We start from the raw sequence: 21,277 nt of genomic DNA, 5'->3' as shown, positions 1-21,277 counted from the left end.
TGAACATACCCAAAGATATGTTCACACTAACATACCAGGCAGTCACACTAACACTGGCACACACTTTCACTAAATTACACATGCTAGCCTGGCCAAAGTTCACACACTGACATGCCCACACACACTTTCCCTAACATACTTAGACATACTCTAACATACCTGAATACGCATGTTCCCATACGCATACCCAGACATACCCACACACACTAATACACCGAGGCACATTAATAACATTTACATGCCCACACACATGAAACTAACTCACCCTGCAAGGCCTTAGCTACTCCCACAGTGATGCTACGTGACCCCAGCTCAACCCCAACAATTCTTTGAAATTAAGGAGATAGAGGTAAGTTCAGGTGTCGGGACTCTACCTCTTTATCCCTACACAGTGTATCGTCATCTGTCGGGGGGTAATTTGCCCACTGTACCAGGCGTATCTCCCAGGCCCCAGGAAGTGATTTTTACTTTATTTGGTTTAGAAGATGTCATAATGATTTGTAAGTAACAGAAGGAAAGAACGTTGCAGTTCTTCAGGCTATTTAGTACATGAAACACATGTTCCATCCACCTTTGTCATTGATGGGATTGTATATTTCACTGTGAGTAAATTTATAAGGGTTCTGGTACTTATTATCTAAGCAGGCAAAGTTGCTGGTAGTAAAGTATCCGGGAACATATATAGCAGAACTATTTCTGGGATTGGTCTTGTTTGGACAAGATCCAACATATTAGCAGATTCCATATGCTACATCGGCTGCAACTTAGGACAAGCCCACCATGTGTAACGCATATTTATTGATGCTCCACACTGTCTAGGTACCATCTGACAGATATTTTTTGTTTCTCCAAATTGTTAACATAGAGATGTTATTCCCGTGCTCATCAGGAAATGTTTTGATCTAGTTGCTTTTTTGAGCTTTGGTGGTTTGCATCAATCAGCAATGTAAAATAGCAAACTCTTATTCCCTGCTTTAGGTGTTTAATGCTCAAGTCATAGAGAATTTACTATTCATATAGATGAGAAAGTGACCATGAGTAGCTCATCCCCTCTATGAACACTACAAATGTTAAGTGCATTGGAGTTCTCCTGTCGGGTGGGCAGTGAATTGGCTAGGTTTGTAAGGGCTTATATTGTACTTAATGAAAAAGTGCAAACTTTTGATTAGGAAGGATCTTAATATCCTCTAAATGCCCTGTTTAGCAGAAGGAGGTTTCCATGGGTTCAAGATTGTTAGCAATTAAGAGACCCTCTATACATGACATGGTTGAAGAGTAGTGTGTGTGTGAACTACTCCCGTTGTTCACACACACCTGTACACTTTCAGTGTTTTAAGGGCTCTGACAAATTCAAAATTGATGCTCCACACTGTCTAGGTACCATCTGACAGATATTTTTTGTTTCCCCACATTTTTAACATAGATATGTTATTCCCGTGCTCATCAGGAAAAGTTTGATCACAAAGCAATGTAGGAAGCAACTGTGAAGACAAGAATTCCAGTCTTCTGCCAAGAGCTTGATTTTCTGGAAACACAAATGGCTATTATTATATAGTGTATATATATAAAAAAAAAAGGCGAAGACTTTCCACTAGTTACATTCACAGAGTGAATTTCCACTAGTTACATTATAACTCAACCCTCAACATTTCTAAGTGAATCAGGAGCGGTACTAACAGTTTTAGGAAGCAGCCTATTTGCCAAGGAAGAATCAAGATTATTGGCTGTTGATTTTTGATGACATGAGTAGGAAAAGACTTTCATCCTACTGGACCAAATAATTTGCCTACTCATGTAATTTATAGTTACATTCTCCAGCCTAGTTTTTCAACCACAAGTTTGTGACCTTTATTTCAAGCTTCTAATGTGCATGTGGTTATTTGTTACTCACTCACATGCAGGCCTTGTGAAAAATGTAAGGGTTGAAGAGCCCTATGATTCTGGCAGCATTGTAGAAGGTGCCTGTTGGGGGGGCATAGGTCATACACAACTTGCTAGTGTGGAGTTTGTCACGGTTACCCCCTGAGGCTGAGGACACATGGGGGTAGATTTGAGTTTGGGAGGTGGATACTGATGGATTTCTCCAGAGACTCGCCTGCCTGCCCGCTTAGCATTCTCTTTGGTGCTCATTGGGGAGAAACGGGAAACCTCATCTGGTCTGCCATAACCAGACTTTCATGAGCTAGCCGGCTATGAAGGCTCTACATGGCCGGAAACGCTCCATACGCCTGATTTCCACCGACAATTAGAACCGTGTCGCTACAGACACCTGTTGTAACTACAAAAGAGCGACGTGGTGTGACACTATGCTTGTGGTGGGCAACACTCGGTGGTTACAGAGAGGGAGCTCATTTGGGAACCCTGGTTTTATTACCAATCTTTAGGACCAGGGTTTACCCAGCCACGGCTATGGAACTCTGGCCCGGTTACCGAGCGGACTATTCCCGGGGACATTTCAAGTCGGTTTTGGATCAGAACATCCTTGGACCCTGAGCTCTCATTGGTAAGCCGGGATTGACGCTGCTCACTCGGGATCACCCCAAAATAGTGACTCATTGTCGGGTGGACATTGCTGGCCATAGAACTGTATGGAGGCGCCAGGCTCTTGATGGGATTAAACCCCTAATCCTAATAAAGTCCTGTTTTCACGTCAACATGAGTCTAATTTGTTGTCTAATGCTTGGGTTGGACAGCTATGGCACTTTATGGTACTTTTTTAGGACAATAGTGACATTGTGTAGCTAAGCTTCGGCTAGCCACAGTGCTAATGCAGCTCTGATACAACTACATCACCCCTTCTCTCTACAACGCTGGTTCTGTCTGGTGCTGAAGGGGTTAAACGCTGGTGTCCCAGCAGAAGGAAGCAACGTTTGGTGGGAGTACCAGTCGCATTATAGGGCGTCCCGTCACAGAGGGCAGCTGGCGTGTAGGTGGTTAATTTTTTGTAAAGTCCCTAATGAAATTGCTGTACAAGGAGACTGGCAATCTGACCTGGGCAATGAAGTTCTCTTGAGTCCTCTTTAAGGTAGTTCCTCCTTAATTCCAGCAGACATGCCTTTAAACTAATAATGTGCTGGAGTTGAATACTGTGGCCACCAGAGTTGTGGGTCTTTTAAATATGTACAGGTCTTTAGAAAAATCAGCTAAGCCCACTTTCCAGACCTCTTTTCTGGTGAATGGTCTGCACATGATTACTGCAGCAAGAAGTGAATGCTTTGACTGAGCTCAGCATTGGATCCTGGAGAACACACAAACCAATATTGGATTACAAGATCACACTTTGGGACCTTGTCATGGGGCCTCTGATCCACTTCAGTCTTGCACAATGCTGTGGAAAAGTATTTCCCCCTTACTGTTTTTCCTTGTTACATTTAAATGTTTCACATAAGCTAACTTATTTTAACCCCTTCAGTCCCAGGGGTTTTTGGTACCTCATGTCCCGGAGCAATTTTGCCATTTCTGTGGTATGTCGGTTCAGCAATTATTCCCCTTTCCTGCGAATAGTGTACCCATGTAAGCTATATATTGTTTTTTTTTCAAGGAGATAAATGGCTTTCTTTTGATACCATCGTTAGATAATCAGCTGAAGATTTAGGATGAGAAATTTAGTAAAAACTAGCGAAAAGTAGGAAAGAGAACTAATTTTTTTTATATGTTTTCCCCTCTGAATCCTCACAAGATTAGGTAAAGTGATGGAAAATTCCCTCCAGGTTTATCAATTTAGGTGTCCTGAAATACCTAATTTATATAGAATTTCTATACTTTCCCAGCACTTATAGGGAACATACTATAAGGTGTTCATTATTCTTTACAAAGCCGTAGAATTTTTACATTAGGTGATGGGACTCTAATTTTACACAAATAAACCAAAAAAAAACAAACGTGTATATTTCTGTAAAGCAGACAACCCAGACTATCGAATCAGGGGTATTTGGGAACTCTTCACTCAATCAATCAATTTTGACAAGTTACCCAGGTCCCGAATCAGCAAAGCAGCCCAAGACCATCACTCTACCATCACCGTGTCTGACTGTTGGTATGATGTTGTTCTTTAGGAAAACTGTGTTAGCTTTACGACACATGTAAAGTGAGACGAGGCATTGTGTTTTTGGTCAGCAGTGGTTTTCATCTTGCAATTCTCCCATAGATATAATTTTTGTAAAGTCTTTCTTATTGTTGGATCATACTGACCTTAACTGAGGCAACTGAGGCCTGAAGTTCTTAACATGTTAGTCTGGGTTATTTTGCGACCTCCTGAATTAGTTGTTGATGCACTCTTGGAGGACTTTTGGTAGCCCAGCCACTTTTGGGAATGTTCACCACTGTTCCAAGTTTTCTCCATTTCTAGATAGTCGGTTTTACTGTTTTTTTTTTTATTCTGTACATGAAATCCAAGTTCCATTTTGTGTTTACTTGGGGTTTCTTGGTATAATAATAAAATTAGTTTGATCTGAAAAATGTAAGTGTGGAAAAACATGCAAAAGTAGAAGAAATTGGGAAAGGGCAAATACTTTTTCATAGTACTGTATGTTGATGGAGGAGGGCAACTTGTGTGTCCACCAAGTCCAATCCTGTGACCAACAGAGTTGTGGGCCTTTTTAAATAATATGCGCATGTCTTTTGAAAATCAGCCCACCTTCCCCAGCGGGAAGTTAATTTTCTGAAGAACACACACAGCCAAAATTGCATTACAAGAACCTTCTCAGGGAAGCTGATGGGGCCTCTGATCCCTTCCTATACTATACTTTACTTGGGGCATAGATCTTAATTTTCTTTGTGTCTGTTACTTCAGTATTGTCATAAAAATCTGCCCCTATCCTATATTGATTAAAGGGAGTCTAAATCAAATAATTAACGTGCAACATATAACGTGAACATGTAGTTGTAAAGCCTGCTGCATTTCCAAAGACATAAAGGTTTGAGCATCAAGACCAAAATGCTGACTTTCTATGCCAAATGTTATTTTAACCAAACAGCACATCTATTACTCACATTCATTCTGCTTTCAATGCTTATATTTATTTTTACTGTTTCTTGCCCCCATAGCACACAACAGCTGAATTGTTACCAATAAACAGTGACTTGTCATTTGTTTTTCATCCTAATTGTTTGGTCTTTGAAGCTAATTGGTTCCATCCATTTCACACATGTTTGCTTCGGAAAGTTATTATTTCTGTGCAGTGTTTGCTGATCTAATGTCCCGATATATATATTATGCAGACAGTGCTGCATGCAAGTAGTAAGAATGTTTGGTCTATATGTATGACCTAGTCTTTTTCTAGCTGTATGACATTTTCTTCCCAGCTAAGCATAATATTTTTCAGCCCCCCCCCCCAACCATGCACAGATCTTTTCAGGCCAGTAAAAACGGTTGAGATTTTCTACTTACAATTTCTACTAAATTATTTCTAAATGGTTTAGATTGCTGTTTTCCCGAAATTATTTATTTGGAAAAATTCTTTGGATTTTAAGAATTATTGTATAATTTATTCTGCTTTTTAGTTACTTTATTGGAAGCTTAGTATTATCTAGAGAATTTTCCCATAAATTAAATCCAGTCATAAAAAGGAAAATATGCTGGAATTTCAAACAAAAACACATTTTTGTTGATGAAAATGTTATATTTTGTGATTTAAAAACTATACAAGCATGTTGTTTCCTCAATAAGTGACTTCAGAATAGTACTCTTGAGGGTGATAAAGCAATCATCGGGCACCAAGAATTCTGAACATTGTATTTTACAGTTTGTGTTCTTTAGGTGTGGCATCTGTGATTCCAACTAAAAAAGGGCCTCTTGCACCTCTAAAACTGTGTTTGTGGATTTGCTCTAAGCATAAAAAAATAATTTGCTATATCGTTATAATCACTTCCAGTTTCAAAATGCTTTACATAGCCTTTAAATGCTAGTTTATACAAATAAAAATAAGTATTTGGTTGCATAATGTTTTACAAGAATAGCCAAAGCTCACGTCTCCTCTGTCTGCCTCAGGCGCACCCTTTATTCATTCTATACCCTTTAGGCCCAAAAGAGTAACAATAATGGATAGACTGTCCAGATTAAACAACTATATACAACCCTTATAAATGCTTGCCCATAAACACACTGCCTATAAACACTAACAATATATGGACAAAAGTATTGGGGCGCTTGAACATTACACTAACACAGACTTTTATGACATTGCATTCTAAATACATAGACATTAAGGAACTCGGCCCCCCCTTTGCAGCTTTAATAGCTTCCACTCTTCTGGGAAGACTTTCCACAAGATTTTGGAGTGGGCAAAATGTTGGACAAGAAGGCCTGGCTCGCAATCTCCATTTCAGTTCACCCCAAAGGTGTTCGATGAGTTTGAGGTCAGCACTCTGTGCAGGCCATTCAAGTTCATCTAACCTTGGCTTTATGGACCTTGCTTTATAGTCATGCTGGAATAGAAACTGTTCCCACAAAGTTGGAAGCATAACATTGTCCAAAATGTCTTGTATGCTGGAATTCCTCACCCAAGAATCCACAAAAACTCTGGTTCATTCACTTATTTCCCATCTTGACTACTGCGACACTCGTGTGGTTGGCATTCCACTGGCTCGACTCTCTTCTCCTCCTCTGCAGTCTGTCCTAAATGCTGCTGCTAGGCTGATCTTCCTTGCATGCCGCTCCTCTTCTGCTTCCCTACTCTGTGAAACCCTCCACTGGCTCCCTATTACCTTTAGAATTAAATTTAAAATCCTGGTACTGACATATAAGGCCCTTCATAATACTGCTGTTCCATACATTTCTGCCCTCAAAAGCAAATACTCTCCTACTCGATCCTTATGTTCTTCTCATGGGCTAAGGCTCTCCTCTTCCTCTTCCCGTCTACAAGATTTCACTCTGGGTTGCCGCGTATCTCTAGAATCTACTTCCACCGAACCTTCAGCATTCACCCTTCCTCCCAATATTTAAGTTGTATCTCTGATAAAACCCCACGCTACCTCTCACCCTTTCTCTGGGCCTTATGTTTGTCACCCCAATCCCTCAAGACTGTAAGCTTCTGAGCAGGGCCCTCTCCACCTAATGTATCGGTTTGTCGTAGTCTGACATACCCCTTGAATATATGTATTGTATTAAGCGCTGCGTAAATTGTTGGCGCTATATAAATAAAAGATAATAATAACAGAGATTGGGAGCCAGGCCTTCTCCTCCAATATCAGTGCCCAACCTCAGAAATGCTCTACTGGAGGAATGGGCAAAAATTAAAATTTCTTGTGGTTGGAGGATGTCTATTTCTTGCAGGCTCCATCGTGGTGCGCCGGACCTCACTGCTGAGCGTCTGGTTATGATATCATATCCTAGTGCTTAGCATTAATCTCTGGCAGCATCGCGAGGGAGTAAAGCTGCCTGTGATTAACACTGAGTGCTGACATATGTTCTATCCCAGTGCTCCGCAGTGTGGTTAGGTGGACCACTCGTTAGAGGAAGATCCATGATATCCCCAACTGGCCCTGTTCCTCCAGCAGCCGGTAGTCCACCACAGAGGAGGTGCCCCCCAACTGATCTGCTGTCTAGGTTGGTAGGTTGCAACCTAGAGCCCATACCTTCCCTAAAACGTCAGAGGTGGTGCATGTGGGGCATTGGTGTACTGAGGTGTTGTTGCTATGAAAAATATGTTTAGTTTTGAGACCACCATTTGTGTAACAGTGCCAGTTTACCAATCTTTAATGTATACTTTGTTTTATTTAAACTAAATTATAGGTTACATACATATAGCAATGTAGCATCAAAATACCCCTCCTTGTTTTGTGTGGATATAGTACAGCAGATGGAGGAAAATATAATTGAACAAACACACCGCAAACAAACAAAAAAACATCATGAAAGCTTTGATTTTTGGGTTATGAAATTGTCATGAAGTAGTAAACCCAAAACATGGACCATTATAATGTAATGTTTAACTGATATAATTTTGTTTGTATGCAACAAAGAACAGTTACTGCAATTGTTTAATTTTGTTAGATTTATTGGTCGAATGGCTTAGTGGTTACATTTTTTATTTTTTAACAAGCCAAATTAACTCTTTACATTAGTATTTCATTGAAATTTTCACTTAGATGTATAGCATGCCTCAATCCTAAATGATGCCTTCGCAAATTTGATAGCGGGTGAGCTAGCTTAATGACATTTTCTAATTTCATTTCTTTTTTCGTTTTTGCAGGTCCAAGTTCTAGCAGAAATAAAAAGAAAGGTAAGTTTTAGCTATGCCTTTATATTCTTAAAATTAATTGTAAAATGACAAATGTTAAACAAAAGACTAATGTAAATATTCAAATACACATGAAAGGAATTATTTTAAATATAATACAAATAACATGACCTGAAGATGACATCCACAAGCTGAGGCTGGACATCCCAAGTGCCCTTACGTTGACAGCACTTAAATGAAAGCTGACATAAAAAAAGTCAGTCAGTAAAAGAAAGACCCCACTGGAGTCTCTGGCTTCCAAATTATAGTGAGGAAAAAATGGAACAAAATCAAAAAGTATGATTTCTTTAAAAAAAAAAATGTAAATGTGGGAAGTCTAATCCCAGATTTTAAACTTGTTTGAGCAGGGCCCTCCTCACTTATTTTTGTAAGTCAAATTTCTATGTCTTGTCTACCCATTGTACAGTGCTACAGAATATGGTGGTGCAATATAAAATAGTAATAAACAAGTGAAAGGGAGATAATGTTTAAACAAATTAACAGATTCTCGCACCGGGGCCCTGAGGTTTCTAGTTACGCCCCTGGCCTGAACATGCCAGTGATGTCACAATGACATCACTTAGCTCACATTATCATTTTTTTTTATTATTTATATTATTATTATTTTAATGATTTTTTTATTTTTTTAAATAAATAACGTTTTTTTTTCTCCTTCAGGACGGGAGGGGGGGTGAGAGACATGGTTTCTCACTCCCCTCCCCGTGATCCCCCTGCACCGATCACACTGTGATCTCTATGCAGGTCCTCTATGAGAAGCCGTGCATAGAGATCGCAGCGTCTGTGCCTCATCAGAGGACAGGATATCCCCTGCAGGGAATGCCTAATCTCGCGCTCGGGCAGTTTGAAGTGTAACTACATTTGGGCTACAAAATTAATAAAAGGAATGGATCATTATAATTATGAAGAAAGGTTAACAAATTTAAATATGTTTAGTTTAGAAAAACGGCGCCTCAGAGGGGATATGATAGCATTATATAAATATATTCGGGGCCAATACAAACCATCGTGTGGAAATCTGTTCATAAACGGGACTATGCATAGGACACGTGGTCATGCGTTCAGACTGGAAGAAAGGAGATTTAGTCTAAGGCAGAGGAAAGGATTTTTTACAGTTACGACAATAAGGATGTGGAATTCTCTGCCTGCAGAGGTAGTTTTATCTGAGTCTGTACAGACGTTTAAACTGCAACTGGATGGATACTTAGAAAAACATAATATTCAGGGATATAATCTTTAATTATGAGGAAACGGCTTATTGATCCAAGGAGAAATCTGACTGCCATTTTGGGGTCAAGAAGGAATTTTTTCCCTGGTTAGTGCAAAATTGGAAAGAGCCAAACTGGGGTTTTTTGCCTTCTTTTGGATCAACAGCAACAAATTAACAGATATAGGAAAGGCTGAACTTGATGGACGCATGTCTTTTTTCAGCCTATATAACTATGTAACAGCTTTCCGGCTTTCATGCCGGAAGCTCTTACATCAGATCAGACAGCAGAAAGCCGGCGATGCCGGCTTCTGCTGTCAGGGGGGAGTCCAGGCTGTCAAAGGACAGCCTGATCTCCTGTGCAGCGGCAGGGATGTGTCCCTGACGCTGCATGAAGGGCCGGACGTACCGGTGCGTCCATAGGGGATTCTTGGAATGCGTTTTTTGGACGCACTGGTACGTCCATAGGGGATTTGAAGGGGTTAAACAGCTTTGATTTTTTTTTATATTTTAAAATTAATAAAAGGGTACCGTGTTAGCCGTTGAGAAAACATGAGAAAAGTATAGTTAACTATACTTTTCTTTATATTTTAATGAATAGTTGCAGCCTTAGTTTGCTGTGATACTTGCCTTGTTATGAATTAATTATTGCCAAGAATGCCATGTATTTGCGAACATTAAAATCTGGAGGTGGTCCAAATTCCAGGCAGGCCAGCGTAACAGCCCTCCAGATGTTGTGAAATTCCTCCTCTGATGAGTCTACCTGTAAACACTTTGGCACTCATTAAACTCAAATCTTAAGCCTCGTACTGTGCTTCTGCATACTTAGGTTAAAACTCTTTTAGGCTGAAATCCCTGAAGCTGTAGGTGGACCTGCTGTCCCCTTCCCCTATATAATTGCACTGATAGAGTCCTCTTTGAATGGAAATGATTCTGTTGTTTAGATATTATCAGTATGTTTCCCATCTGCATTGTCAATGATGCAACCCAACTGGAACTTGTCAGATTCAATATTTCTTTTCAGAAATAACAATCTGCAGAAAACATGTGTTCAAAAGTAGTCATAATTGTGGAATCGTCCGTGTCTGTGGTTGATGGGTTTTTATTTAATTTCATGCCAAAAGCGAAATATTAGAAAGTGTTTGCTAGGAGGTGCCCTACAGTTTAACTTGCAACTGAAATGTATCACAGACCCCATCACAGTCAAAATAACTGCATAAAACAAAACACTGCTTTTTGGTGGGATGTTGGCAATATAACTGCTGTTACTTGAGTTACTGAGCATTGCAGTTGTAAACATCTATATTAAAACAAGCGAGACAGAGGTGAAAATAACAGCTAAGAAAAAACTTCAAAGAAATATTTCTTTCTCTGAAAGGGTTTTATTTTTGGGGATTCATAAGTGAATCTAAACATTATTTAAATGACAAATGTGTACTGGCTAATTTCAATGCACCATCACTGCCTGCACATTCATAGACTCCCAGTGCATTGTTACCATAGCCTGCTAATCTGACCAATGTGTCATCAAGCCAATAGAGAGGGAACCCTGTTGTTCTGCCTAGTATTTTATGCAGGCAAGCTTTGCGGAGTATGGGGGGGTTGAATGTAAAGGAAAGGCACATGACCATCTATTGTTTTACATGATCTATTTTAAATATCGGAACTATTTATACATCACAACACAGTTTTTATTTCTATTCATATCATCTCAACTTGGATAAGGTGATTTACTACGACACCAATATATTACAATTGCCTTGGTCTTAAAGAGATAAAGTCTTTAAAAAAAAAAAAAACCATTGCCCGCATTTTCGGGACCAACAGTGTCCACAATTTCATCCAACATACTCGATATAGAGTATTTCACAAAAGCACCCCTCGTTTTATAATCAGTTTGTGACTCACAGCATCAGGGTTAATTTAGGGGCAGTTATAGTTAATGGGTTAATTTAGGGGTAGTTGTGGTTGATGGGGTCTCCAGGGTTAATTTAAGGGGCAGTTGTGGTTGATGGGGTCTTCTCTTCAGGATTATTTTAATGCTGAGGACTGAGGGTTAATTTAATTAATTTAATAAGGTTAACTTAAGGTGCAGTTAGAGGTAAAGGAGGACAAACTAAGGGGGATCTAAATCCTGGAGGTAGTGAAGATTAACCCTGTATTTATTTATTAAAGTATTGTGTCTGTGAACGAGTCTGCAAATATTTGAGTGCACTATGGCATATCAGGGGGGTATACGGCTTACCTGGGGAGGATGGAGTGACATATCAGGGGGTATAAGACATACTGTGGTATATAAGGCATATGTGGGGAGGGCAGTGTGGCATGTCTGGGAGGGCAGTGTGGCAAGCCTGGGCTCAAATTTGCATAAATGCATTTTTATCAGTTTTTTTTATTCTGCCATTTGTTTTTAACATCCTGCGTTACTTTATTAAATTTTTTTAAATAAGTTAAAAATTTACATTTTTTTTTCCGATTAATCGAAAAAATAATCGGCCAACTAATCGATTATGAAAATAATCGTTAGTTGCAGCCCTAGACAACACTGAAGAAATGACACTCTGCTACGATGTAAAGTAGTGAGTGTACAGCCTGTATAACAGTGTAAATTTGCTGTCCCCTCAAAATAACTCAACACACAGCCATTAATGTCTAAACCCTGGCAACAAAAGTGAGTACACCCCTAAAGTGGAAATGTCCAAATTAGGCCCAAAGTGTCTATTTTGTGTGGCCACCATTAACCCTCTTGGGCATGGAGTTCACCAGAGCTTCACAGGTTGCAACTGGAGTCCTATTCCACTCAATGACGACATCACGGAGCTGGTGAATGTTAGAGACCTTGCGCTCCCCCACCTTCCATTTGAGGATGCCCCACAGATGCTCAATAGGGTTTAGGGCTTTAATGCTTTAATGCTCTGAAAGAATTTCTAAATCTGGATTCCTTACCATATTGCTTGTGGTAAAAAATAGAATGGCTGAATGTTAATTTACCCATCCTGACATTCAGACTTATGAAAGTCTATGGAAGAAATAATTTCATTGTACAGACAGGACTCCATTACTAATGACATAAAGGTAAGGGCTCCTAAAATGTCACTACTGAGGATAATCCATTTTGCTCTGACAACCTCCAGGTCAAAGCAAAATGAGAAAAAGCCAAGTTTTTGTAGGTGCTAAGCTACATTCCTATATACAACACAGTGTTTTATGCTCAAGGTCAAAAAAAAAAGTTTTGGGACTTCCTATTTAAAATTATTAATAAGGTGGTTTTCAATAGAGAACTTCATAGAAGGATTGGTTAATAGGCTTTCATTGAGCTTCCATAGGCCTCTTCCCTTAGTATTGTACAGCTCTGCAGAATATGATGGCACTGTATAAAACAATAAATAGTAATGGTAGTATGGTATTGTTCCTGAACAGCTAATGTTATTGGAGAATGATCAGACCATAGTGTGTCCATTAAAATTAAAACAAGCCTCAGGTATGAGGCATAAAAGGCCAAATCCCAAATGTGGGATTGAGATATCCCCATATATCATCAGAGATGAAGGTAAGTAAATGTTGCAGTTTGAGTTGTGAGTACAGGTAATTCTTCTCATTTTAGAGCTTTCCAAGGATGATTATTAAACCTTTTTTTCTTTTCTTTCTATTTGAGATTTTGGAACTGTAGATAGGAAGGAAATCCCATTTTATAAGCTAAAGATTGTATAGTCCCATAAATGAAATGTTGTTATGAGCACTATGCTATATATATTTAAAATATTTAAGTTGTTAATGTTGTTTTGGTGATTAAAGAGTAAAACAAAGTTTTGATATATTGATGTGTTCATAATTTGTAAACTGTGCCCTAGAACGTATGTGGTTTAAACTGCATTTTATGTTTAGATTGCACCCTTCAGTCATAACCTATTTCTGTGTTCATTTCTTAAATTGTATCCAACACAGAACAGATGCCTTTGTTTTTCAGGCAAGAAAGTTGGACCTCCTGGGCCTCTGGGACCACCGGGACCACCAGGACCTCCTGGACCACCAGGACCTCCAGGAATTCCAGGTATCCCAGGAATACCAGGAACAACTGTGATGGGGCCTCCAGGTCCTCCTGGACCGCCAGGTCCTCAAGGCCCACCAGGCCTTCAGGGACCTACAGGTACGTGTCTTAAAACCACCAAACAAGCAGTTAAATTCTTACTTATGACTTTATTAAAGTTTATTTGTCCCCTCAGGTGCAACAGAGAAGACAGGTCCCAGAGAAACTCAGGTTAGTTTCCTTTATCTTCATATAGTGAATAGAAAACAAACCCATGATCAATACCTAATTCAACTTTATGCAAAATATAGATTTCGTATAAAGAGTGTATGAGCAGTAAGTGAACTCCACAATATGTGAACCCTACCCCTCTTAAAGGGAAATTTCACCTATCATATGTACTGTAATGCATATGATAGCTGAGAGGTCCCTTAAGTTACCATGATATCCCCATAATTACTTACCCATTTCCACACCCATCGCTGTTTTCTGTGCAGCAGACCTAACTGCCCAACATCACTAATGCTCTTGTTGCTGAATGAAATCCCTGCAGCAGTGATCTAACATCTAGTGGAGATTCTTCCCAGGATAGAGGACTGTGTTAAAGCAGCAAAGGAATAACAAATCCATATTGTTGACCATGACATTACACTGAGCTGTTTGAGCAGGCATCTACATAGTTTTGGCAATGTAATATATATGTGTGTGTATATATAACAATCTAATACAAACAGCATTGTTGAGGACTAATCCATAATGTGCTGTAATAGAAAGCTCCCTTATGAGTATGCACTACTTTATTTTGTTTCTATATATATGCTAAACTTTACAAAGTATGTACCTTATTCCGCTTTTTTGTTTGTTTCGTTTCACTTAGCCTGCTGTGGTGCACCTTCAGGGGCAAGGATCTGCAATCCAAGTAAAAAATGGTAAGAATCAAAAAGCAATTTGATTTCTATATTCTCTATATACTTACAATTTATATATAGTATATATAAACTGTGTAAACTATATATGTATACTGTGTAGGTTTGAAAAAAATGCCGTAAAGTAAGAATACTTTCACAAATAGACATATTAATAGTTTATTTTTTTATCATTTAACAAAATGCAAAGTGAGTGAACAGAAGAAAAATCTAAATCAAATCAATATTTGGTGTGACCACCCTCAAAATAGCATCAATTCTTATTCTTTATTAAGTAACTCGGCAGGTAACTTGTACCAGACATCTACAGTTCTGTTGATTTAGACAGCCTCAGTTGCTTCTCTCTCTATCCCAGATAGACTTGATTTTTGAAATCAGGGCTCTGTGGGGGTCATACCAACACTTCTAGGACTCCTTGTTCTTCTTTATCTTTATAAGATAGTTCCTAATGACTTTTTATGTTTGGGGTCATCATGCTGCAGAATAAATTTGGAGCCAATCAAATGCCTCCCTGATGGTACTGCATGAGGGATAAGTATCTGCCTGTACTTCTCGGCATTGAGGAGATCCATTAATTCTGACCAAATCCCCAACTCCATTTGCAGAAATGTAGCCCAGAACTTGCAAGGAACCTCCATCATGCTTCACTGTTGCCTACAAACACTCATTCTTGTACTGCTCTCCAGCCCTTTGGCGAACCAACTGCCTCCTACTACAACCAATTATTTAAAATTTTAGTGTAGGGCACTTGCTGCCATTTTCTGCACCTTAGTTCATGTGTTTTTGTGAATAGTTAAGTCGCTTGCTCTCGTTTCTGTGTTGGAGGTATGGCCTTTTGGCCGTAAGTCTCCATGAAGACCACTTCTGACCAGACTTCTTCGGAGAGTAAATGAGTGTGCCATGATCCCACTGTTTTCTGCCAATGCTGAGTTGATGGCACTACTGGACATCTTCAGATTGCGAAGAGTAAGCATGATGTGTCTTTTATCCATTGCAATAAGTTTCCTTGGCTGACCGTTGCCCGTTGTGCTTTAAAAGAGCCTTGACAGAACATCTGGAAACCCTGTCTGCCTTCAAATTTCTGTCTGAGAGAGACCTTGCAGTATGTGTATTGTTGTTGTGCTCAGCCTTGCCATGGTGTATGACTTTTGACATTTTTCAGCAACCTCACCTTGTTGGTGAGTTTGGCTGCTCCCCAACCAGTTTTATTCCTCCTACACATCATGTTTCAACTGACATATTAAATTGATGATCATTATCACCTGTTTGGTATAGTTGTTTAACCATACATACAAACTAAATGCCTACATAATCCCTGACTTTGTGCAAGTGTACCTAGAAGAATTAATGCTGTTTTGAAGGCAGAGGATGGTCAGATCAAGTATTCCTTTGATTTAGTTTTTTTTTTCTGTTCACTCATTACATTAGACACTACAATAGACACTATTAACGTGTCTATTTTGAACACATTGTTACTTTACAGCATTTCTTTCATACCTGCTTCAAACGTTTGCACAGTACTGCGTGTATGTGTCTGTAACTATATCTAATGTAATGCCTTGATGAGGGTTTTAATCGTGTTCCCTTGGGAGACTGTGTGTATACATAAAAGGTCCAGTCCAGTCAAAAATTAAAGCATCTTAACAACTGTAGGTATTCTGTAGAGTCAGATGGGGAGGGGGTTTGTTCAAGACACACTCTGCACCACCCTAGGTATGCCAAACATGCCAAACAAATATTCAACAAAAAACCCATTAATGTTAATGTTGCATGTACAAATTGTATACTCATTTGTGCTGCCATCGATGTCCTATTTGCAATGATATCACAGCTGTTATAGATAACGTACTGAGTGACTGCCATTCTCTCACACTGAGATCTTTCAGGTGGAATCCTACATGACTGGTCCCGGATTGCCATGAATCACAGGGTGTTTAAGCTGCATACACGCAGTGGTGAACTGGAGGTGCTAGTGGATGGTACCTACCTCATCTATAGTCAGGTAGAAGTGAGTACGGTCTTGGGCCCAGCTCCTATTTTCCAAATGTGATCAGCTCTATGCCATTTGTTTTGATTCCTTGATGTCATTAATTTGTTATGCTATTAGTTTAAATTATTGTAAAATATATTTTCTATTGTTGATGTATATGAACATATTCTCTAAAGATTGCTTCTAGTTCGATTTGTTCAGCAAGTTTTTAAAAAGTCATCAAAATCTCTCTGCATGTAAATAGGCTTCATGGATCCAGTCTTGTTGAAAGATTGTGTGTTGCATAGATTCCTTAACCTCTCTAAAATGTAAGCAATGGACCACACTCCTACATCAAATGTCTGGTTGCTGGTTGGACATGGCCACTGTCTGATTACAAATCTCTGTTTAACCATCGTAACTGTAGTATCTTTGTTAGTTGTTCCTGGTGTTGAAGTAATGTCTTCAGGGCATTTTCAAAAGGTTGTCATGATTAACGCTATCCCACTCTTGTGATGTTCTGTTGCATCCAGAGTAAGGTAGTTGCACAAGCCCCAGTGATGACATCCTCTGCTTACAGAGGGATCCCTGGGACCTCAAGTCATGTGGCACTGATCTCTTTCAAAAATAATAATTTGTATTTACTTGTTTAAATTAAGCATAAAAGACCCTCCACAAAAATTGTATAACCCATCTAGACAAAAATATACAATAATAATAAAAAAAACTTCAAAAAATACCCTTCCATCAATCAAAAAGTAAGGACGTTTAAAAAAAATGCATGAGAGTTATTACCGTACTGTGGAGATTCTGAGCAAAATTTTAAAATGTGCTATATTATCCCACTTGTATACTTCAGCTTTAAATATCGTTATATATATATATATATATATATATATATATATATATATATATATATATATATATATATATATATATATATATATATATATATGTATATATATGTATATATATATATATATGTATGTATGTATGTATTACCGAAGGAGAGTCTTTTTTGCCCTGTTCTGTGGGTGCACTTAACCATGAAAAGAGAGATTCATGGTTAATCAAACATTGTAAAAATGCCAAAAGACTCTGGTCATTAGGATATAAGATAGTCTTAGTCATGAAGGAGGTTAAGATAATCAGAAAATACTGCAATTTTGTATCACATTATTATTACTTAGCAGGCCGATAGAACATGCATGTTTCCCCTCAGGATTTTAATATCAACCATTTTTGAAATGAGAGCTGAATTAACAATTTTAAACCAAATGTGAACCTAATGTGTCATTATTTAGCTGCTGCAAATGTTTCCTCTTTTGGGATTTCTAACAAGTTACATTATATGTCATCTACCTATTACCAAAGACAGTTGAAAATGCATGAAACCATTTAGAGCAGGGCCACTTCATCAGAATTCTATACGTGCGAGGGCTGCACTCATTTTTCTGTGTGAGAAAATATGGCCTTTAATAAAATATGCAGATTAAAATAAAGTAAAATAAATGACACAAAACCTTTACTTTTCCTCTCACTGATGTCTGGGCCTAGAAAGTTTTGTGACTACAAATTCAGGATTCTGGATAAGTAAAAATTAAATAGTTCTATTTATCCTAGGGATACACTGAAATGAAAATTCTGGACCAAAACCGAAAATTCAGGGTTCACTTAGCCGAAACTGAAAATGACCCCCCACCACCACCTTTAAATTTAATAACAATGTTAATATATATATATATTATGATTGTTAACAGCAATCTCAGGCATACCCAGATTCCAGCATGTACTGGTTGGCTGGGCATGATAGGAGTGTGATTGCTGTCAACAATCATATATAAATAATATTGTTATTGTATTTTTTGTCCAATTTTGGTGTGTTAACCACACTTTTATTAAAAGTAAGTAACACACCAAAATTGGTCAAAAAATTCAACAATATGACTTGGCATGATAGGAGTGTGATGGTTGTTAACAATCACACTCCTTTTATACCCAGGCAACCAGTAAATGCTGGAACCTAGGCATGATGGGACTGTGATTGCTGTTAGCAATCACACTCCTATCATGCCAAGTCAGCCCGTAGATGCTGGTACAGGGTGGCTGTAACTGATGTGCAGACCCCATACTGCTGGCAGCATCAATACACAAGGGGGGCAGCTAGCCAGGTTTCAGCATGTACTGGCTGACTTGGCATGATAGGAGTGTGATTGCTAACAGCATGGATGTGATAGCACATCCATGCTATCACATCACACACGCACTAATTCATTCATTCACTGATTCATTCCCTCAATCACGCATACTCATTCAAACACCCTCCCCCACCCCCTTACCTGCACTGCAGCTCTCTCAATGCCGCTCACAGACTTCAGCAGGGGGCATGGCCTCCCTCTTCGTTCTCTTGTACTGCACAGAGGAAGCAGGACTGGAGCAGAGTCATGTGATGACACGTGAACTCTGCTGGGTTCCGTTTCCTCTGTGCAGTACAAAAGACCCTCCCACAGGTAAGCAGCCGGTTGGCACGTTGGACGCCCCTAATTTAGAGCCTCATCTGCATCAATTGTGCGTAGACCAAATCAGAGGTTACTACAGCAAAGGTTTCATTGAGAATCGAAGTTCAAAGAAAGACCTTACCATTGTTTTTATTTGATTAAAATTAAACACAGTTAAATACCCTAAATTCTCAATTTTTATTTGATCCGTGCAGATTTTTCAAGTGGTACACAAATAAATGCATAAAATGAAGAATGCTGTTTCAAAAGTATTCTGATGATGCGTAATGAAGCTTTGGCTGTAGGATTTAGTAGATAACTATGTTAAAGATTTTTGTTCATTTAGTGATCTATTTGTATGTAGTTATTGAACACATAACTGATCCTGGGAGAACCCTGTGTGTCTTTCCCTGTATGGATGTTTTACTGCAGGTTAAACTATTTCTGCTACCATTAAATATGAGAATATAGAGTAATGGTTAAGAAAACTTCTAGTGTAGCCATTCTACAGCTAAAAGGTTGCCCAAAGAGTATTAATTGAAACGTCAACATACTTGTTGTACATCATTGTTTCTCTATGTTAGAGAGTCAGTCTCGCAAGCAGCACAGTTGATACATCTTTGATACACATACATAAAGCATGTTTTGGAGAAAGTGAGAAAAGTTGTTTTGTGTGAATGAGAACACTTTTACCATGTCTTTTTATTGGTGACAGTGATGCAGTTTTGAGTAGCTCAAGGCAGAGTTCTGATCAAGAAAATCTGTTTTGTTTCCCCTGTTTGTTCTTCAGTTGATGGTATCCAGAGTCAGGTAATCTGTTCAGTAAAGCTTTTGTCTTTTTTATCAGTAGTATTATTATTAATTTGAAGTGCTTCTAAACACACGTTTCGACTGGTAATGCACCTTTGCTTAGGTGTATTTACATCATGAAGTTTAGCACCACCTAATGGAAAAGAGCAGGGCATACCAGATGTCTAAGTTTAAATATACAACAATAGCTCTGTGTAGTGACATCTATCAAATACCATAATTTCATCACAAAGTGATGAAAAACAAGACAGTATTGTGAGCTCTGTGGTGTTACTGTACTGTTGTGGGTCTACAAGCATGGAGGTAACTCCACAGAACAAAAAAAGTGTTGATAAACTGGACTGTTTTTTTTCTCCCCTCAACAATGAATGTAGCAGATATTGTTTGTTCCACCATTTGCTCCAAACCTTTTTCTTTAATCCACTTAAACATTGTGTTTAATATGCACAAAGACTCATAATGTTTGTTATGTGGCACGTGAGTCTATGAACATCCACAGTGCTGAAGATCAAAAAGTTGACACGATTGACCCAGGATACCTTTCTTCTTATTTCCAACCCAGTTTACATAAAGGTGTGAAGGCACGTCATAACAGAACAGAATAGCATTGTTCTATTTCAAGCATGGCTTTTCATCTGTTAGCAAATGTTAGCCTTCAGTATCTGAAACCATCTTTCCTAATGAATGTCATACCACATACTAACTGGGATCATTTAAGCCTTGCAAGAGTACGCATGTTCAATGGTGCCTTTTTTTTGTTTTCCTTTATAGGTTTACTATATCAACTTCACAGATTTTGCCAGCTATGAGGTGGTTGTGGATGAAAAGCCCTTCCTGCAGTGCACACGAAGCATAGAACCTGGAAAGACCAACTTCAATACATGCTACACAGCCGGGGTTTGCCTCTTAAAAGCCAAGCAGAAGATTGCAGTGAAGATGGTCCACGCAGACATCTCCATCAACATGAACAAACATGCAACATTCTTTGGAGTCATCCGTTTAGGAGAAGCACCTGGCTCATAAGCATAATACCGATTACGACCTGCACTGTGTTGCTAGAAACACATTGGTTGTTTTTGGAGCTTGCTAAAATGCAGCAGGAGAAATGCCAGTCGACTTCTTACAGCCGTGCGATGTGTTGATGAATATGAAGATACAGATACTCCTGCCAAAGATACAGAGAGGAACACTTGATAGTTGTGGTTATTTTACAGTGTTCCAACTGAACTATGACAGTGAAATCATTCAAAGCAGTGGGTCAGAACTATTCCTGTGGACACAGGGCTGTTTAGTGAAAGACATACTAGGATGTTTTTGCACTTGTTGGCTGTCACCAACAGCAAAGAGAATATGAAAGCTGGTGATTATTAAGAAAAAAAAGAGATGGAAAAAGCTAAATTTATGTTTAGTTGAAGTGCTTAATATATACACTACAGAAATGAGAATTTACACTATATGTGTTGGGGAATAATGAGTGGCACATTCTAGTCTAGGACAGCAGACCTTCCTCCAAACCAGGACCTATCATGGCCATCAACTGTATTGATGTGCTACTGACAATTACAGGTAAAATCTCCAATCGACCAACTGGCCTATTTATACT

The 21,277-nt window shown here is 38.8% G+C and overlaps 1 protein-coding gene across 3 annotated transcripts in view; it reads left to right on the top strand.

The window, feature by feature from the left end:
• Positions 1 to 21,067, top strand: part of EDA (ectodysplasin A) — a 64,822-nt gene extending 43,755 nt beyond the window's left edge. Inside the window, exons 3-8 of one of the 3 annotated variants that reach the window (XM_053473967.1) lie at positions 8,193 to 8,222; positions 13,412 to 13,591; positions 13,668 to 13,702; positions 14,349 to 14,400; positions 16,284 to 16,405; positions 20,446 to 21,067. In XM_053473967.1, the coding sequence (XP_053329942.1) occupies positions 8,193 to 8,222; positions 13,412 to 13,591; positions 13,668 to 13,702; positions 14,349 to 14,400; positions 16,284 to 16,405; positions 20,446 to 20,697 (671 nt within the window). In that variant the 3' untranslated portion in view covers positions 20,698 to 21,067. Of the gene's footprint in view, positions 1 to 8,192; positions 8,223 to 13,411; positions 13,592 to 13,667; positions 13,703 to 14,348; positions 14,401 to 16,274; positions 16,406 to 20,445 lie in introns of all 3 variants that reach the window. The other 2 variants (XM_053473966.1, XM_053473965.1) reach the window with 2 other exon arrangements.
• The last annotated feature ends 210 nt before the right edge of the window (positions 21,068 to 21,277 follow it).

This window comes from Spea bombifrons, chromosome 8 (assembly GCF_027358695.1).
Source record: "Spea bombifrons isolate aSpeBom1 chromosome 8, aSpeBom1.2.pri, whole genome shotgun sequence".
Classification (NCBI taxonomy): Eukaryota; Metazoa; Chordata; class Amphibia; order Anura; family Pelobatidae; genus Spea; species Spea bombifrons.
This window is presented reverse-complemented; position numbering and strand designations above follow the sequence as displayed.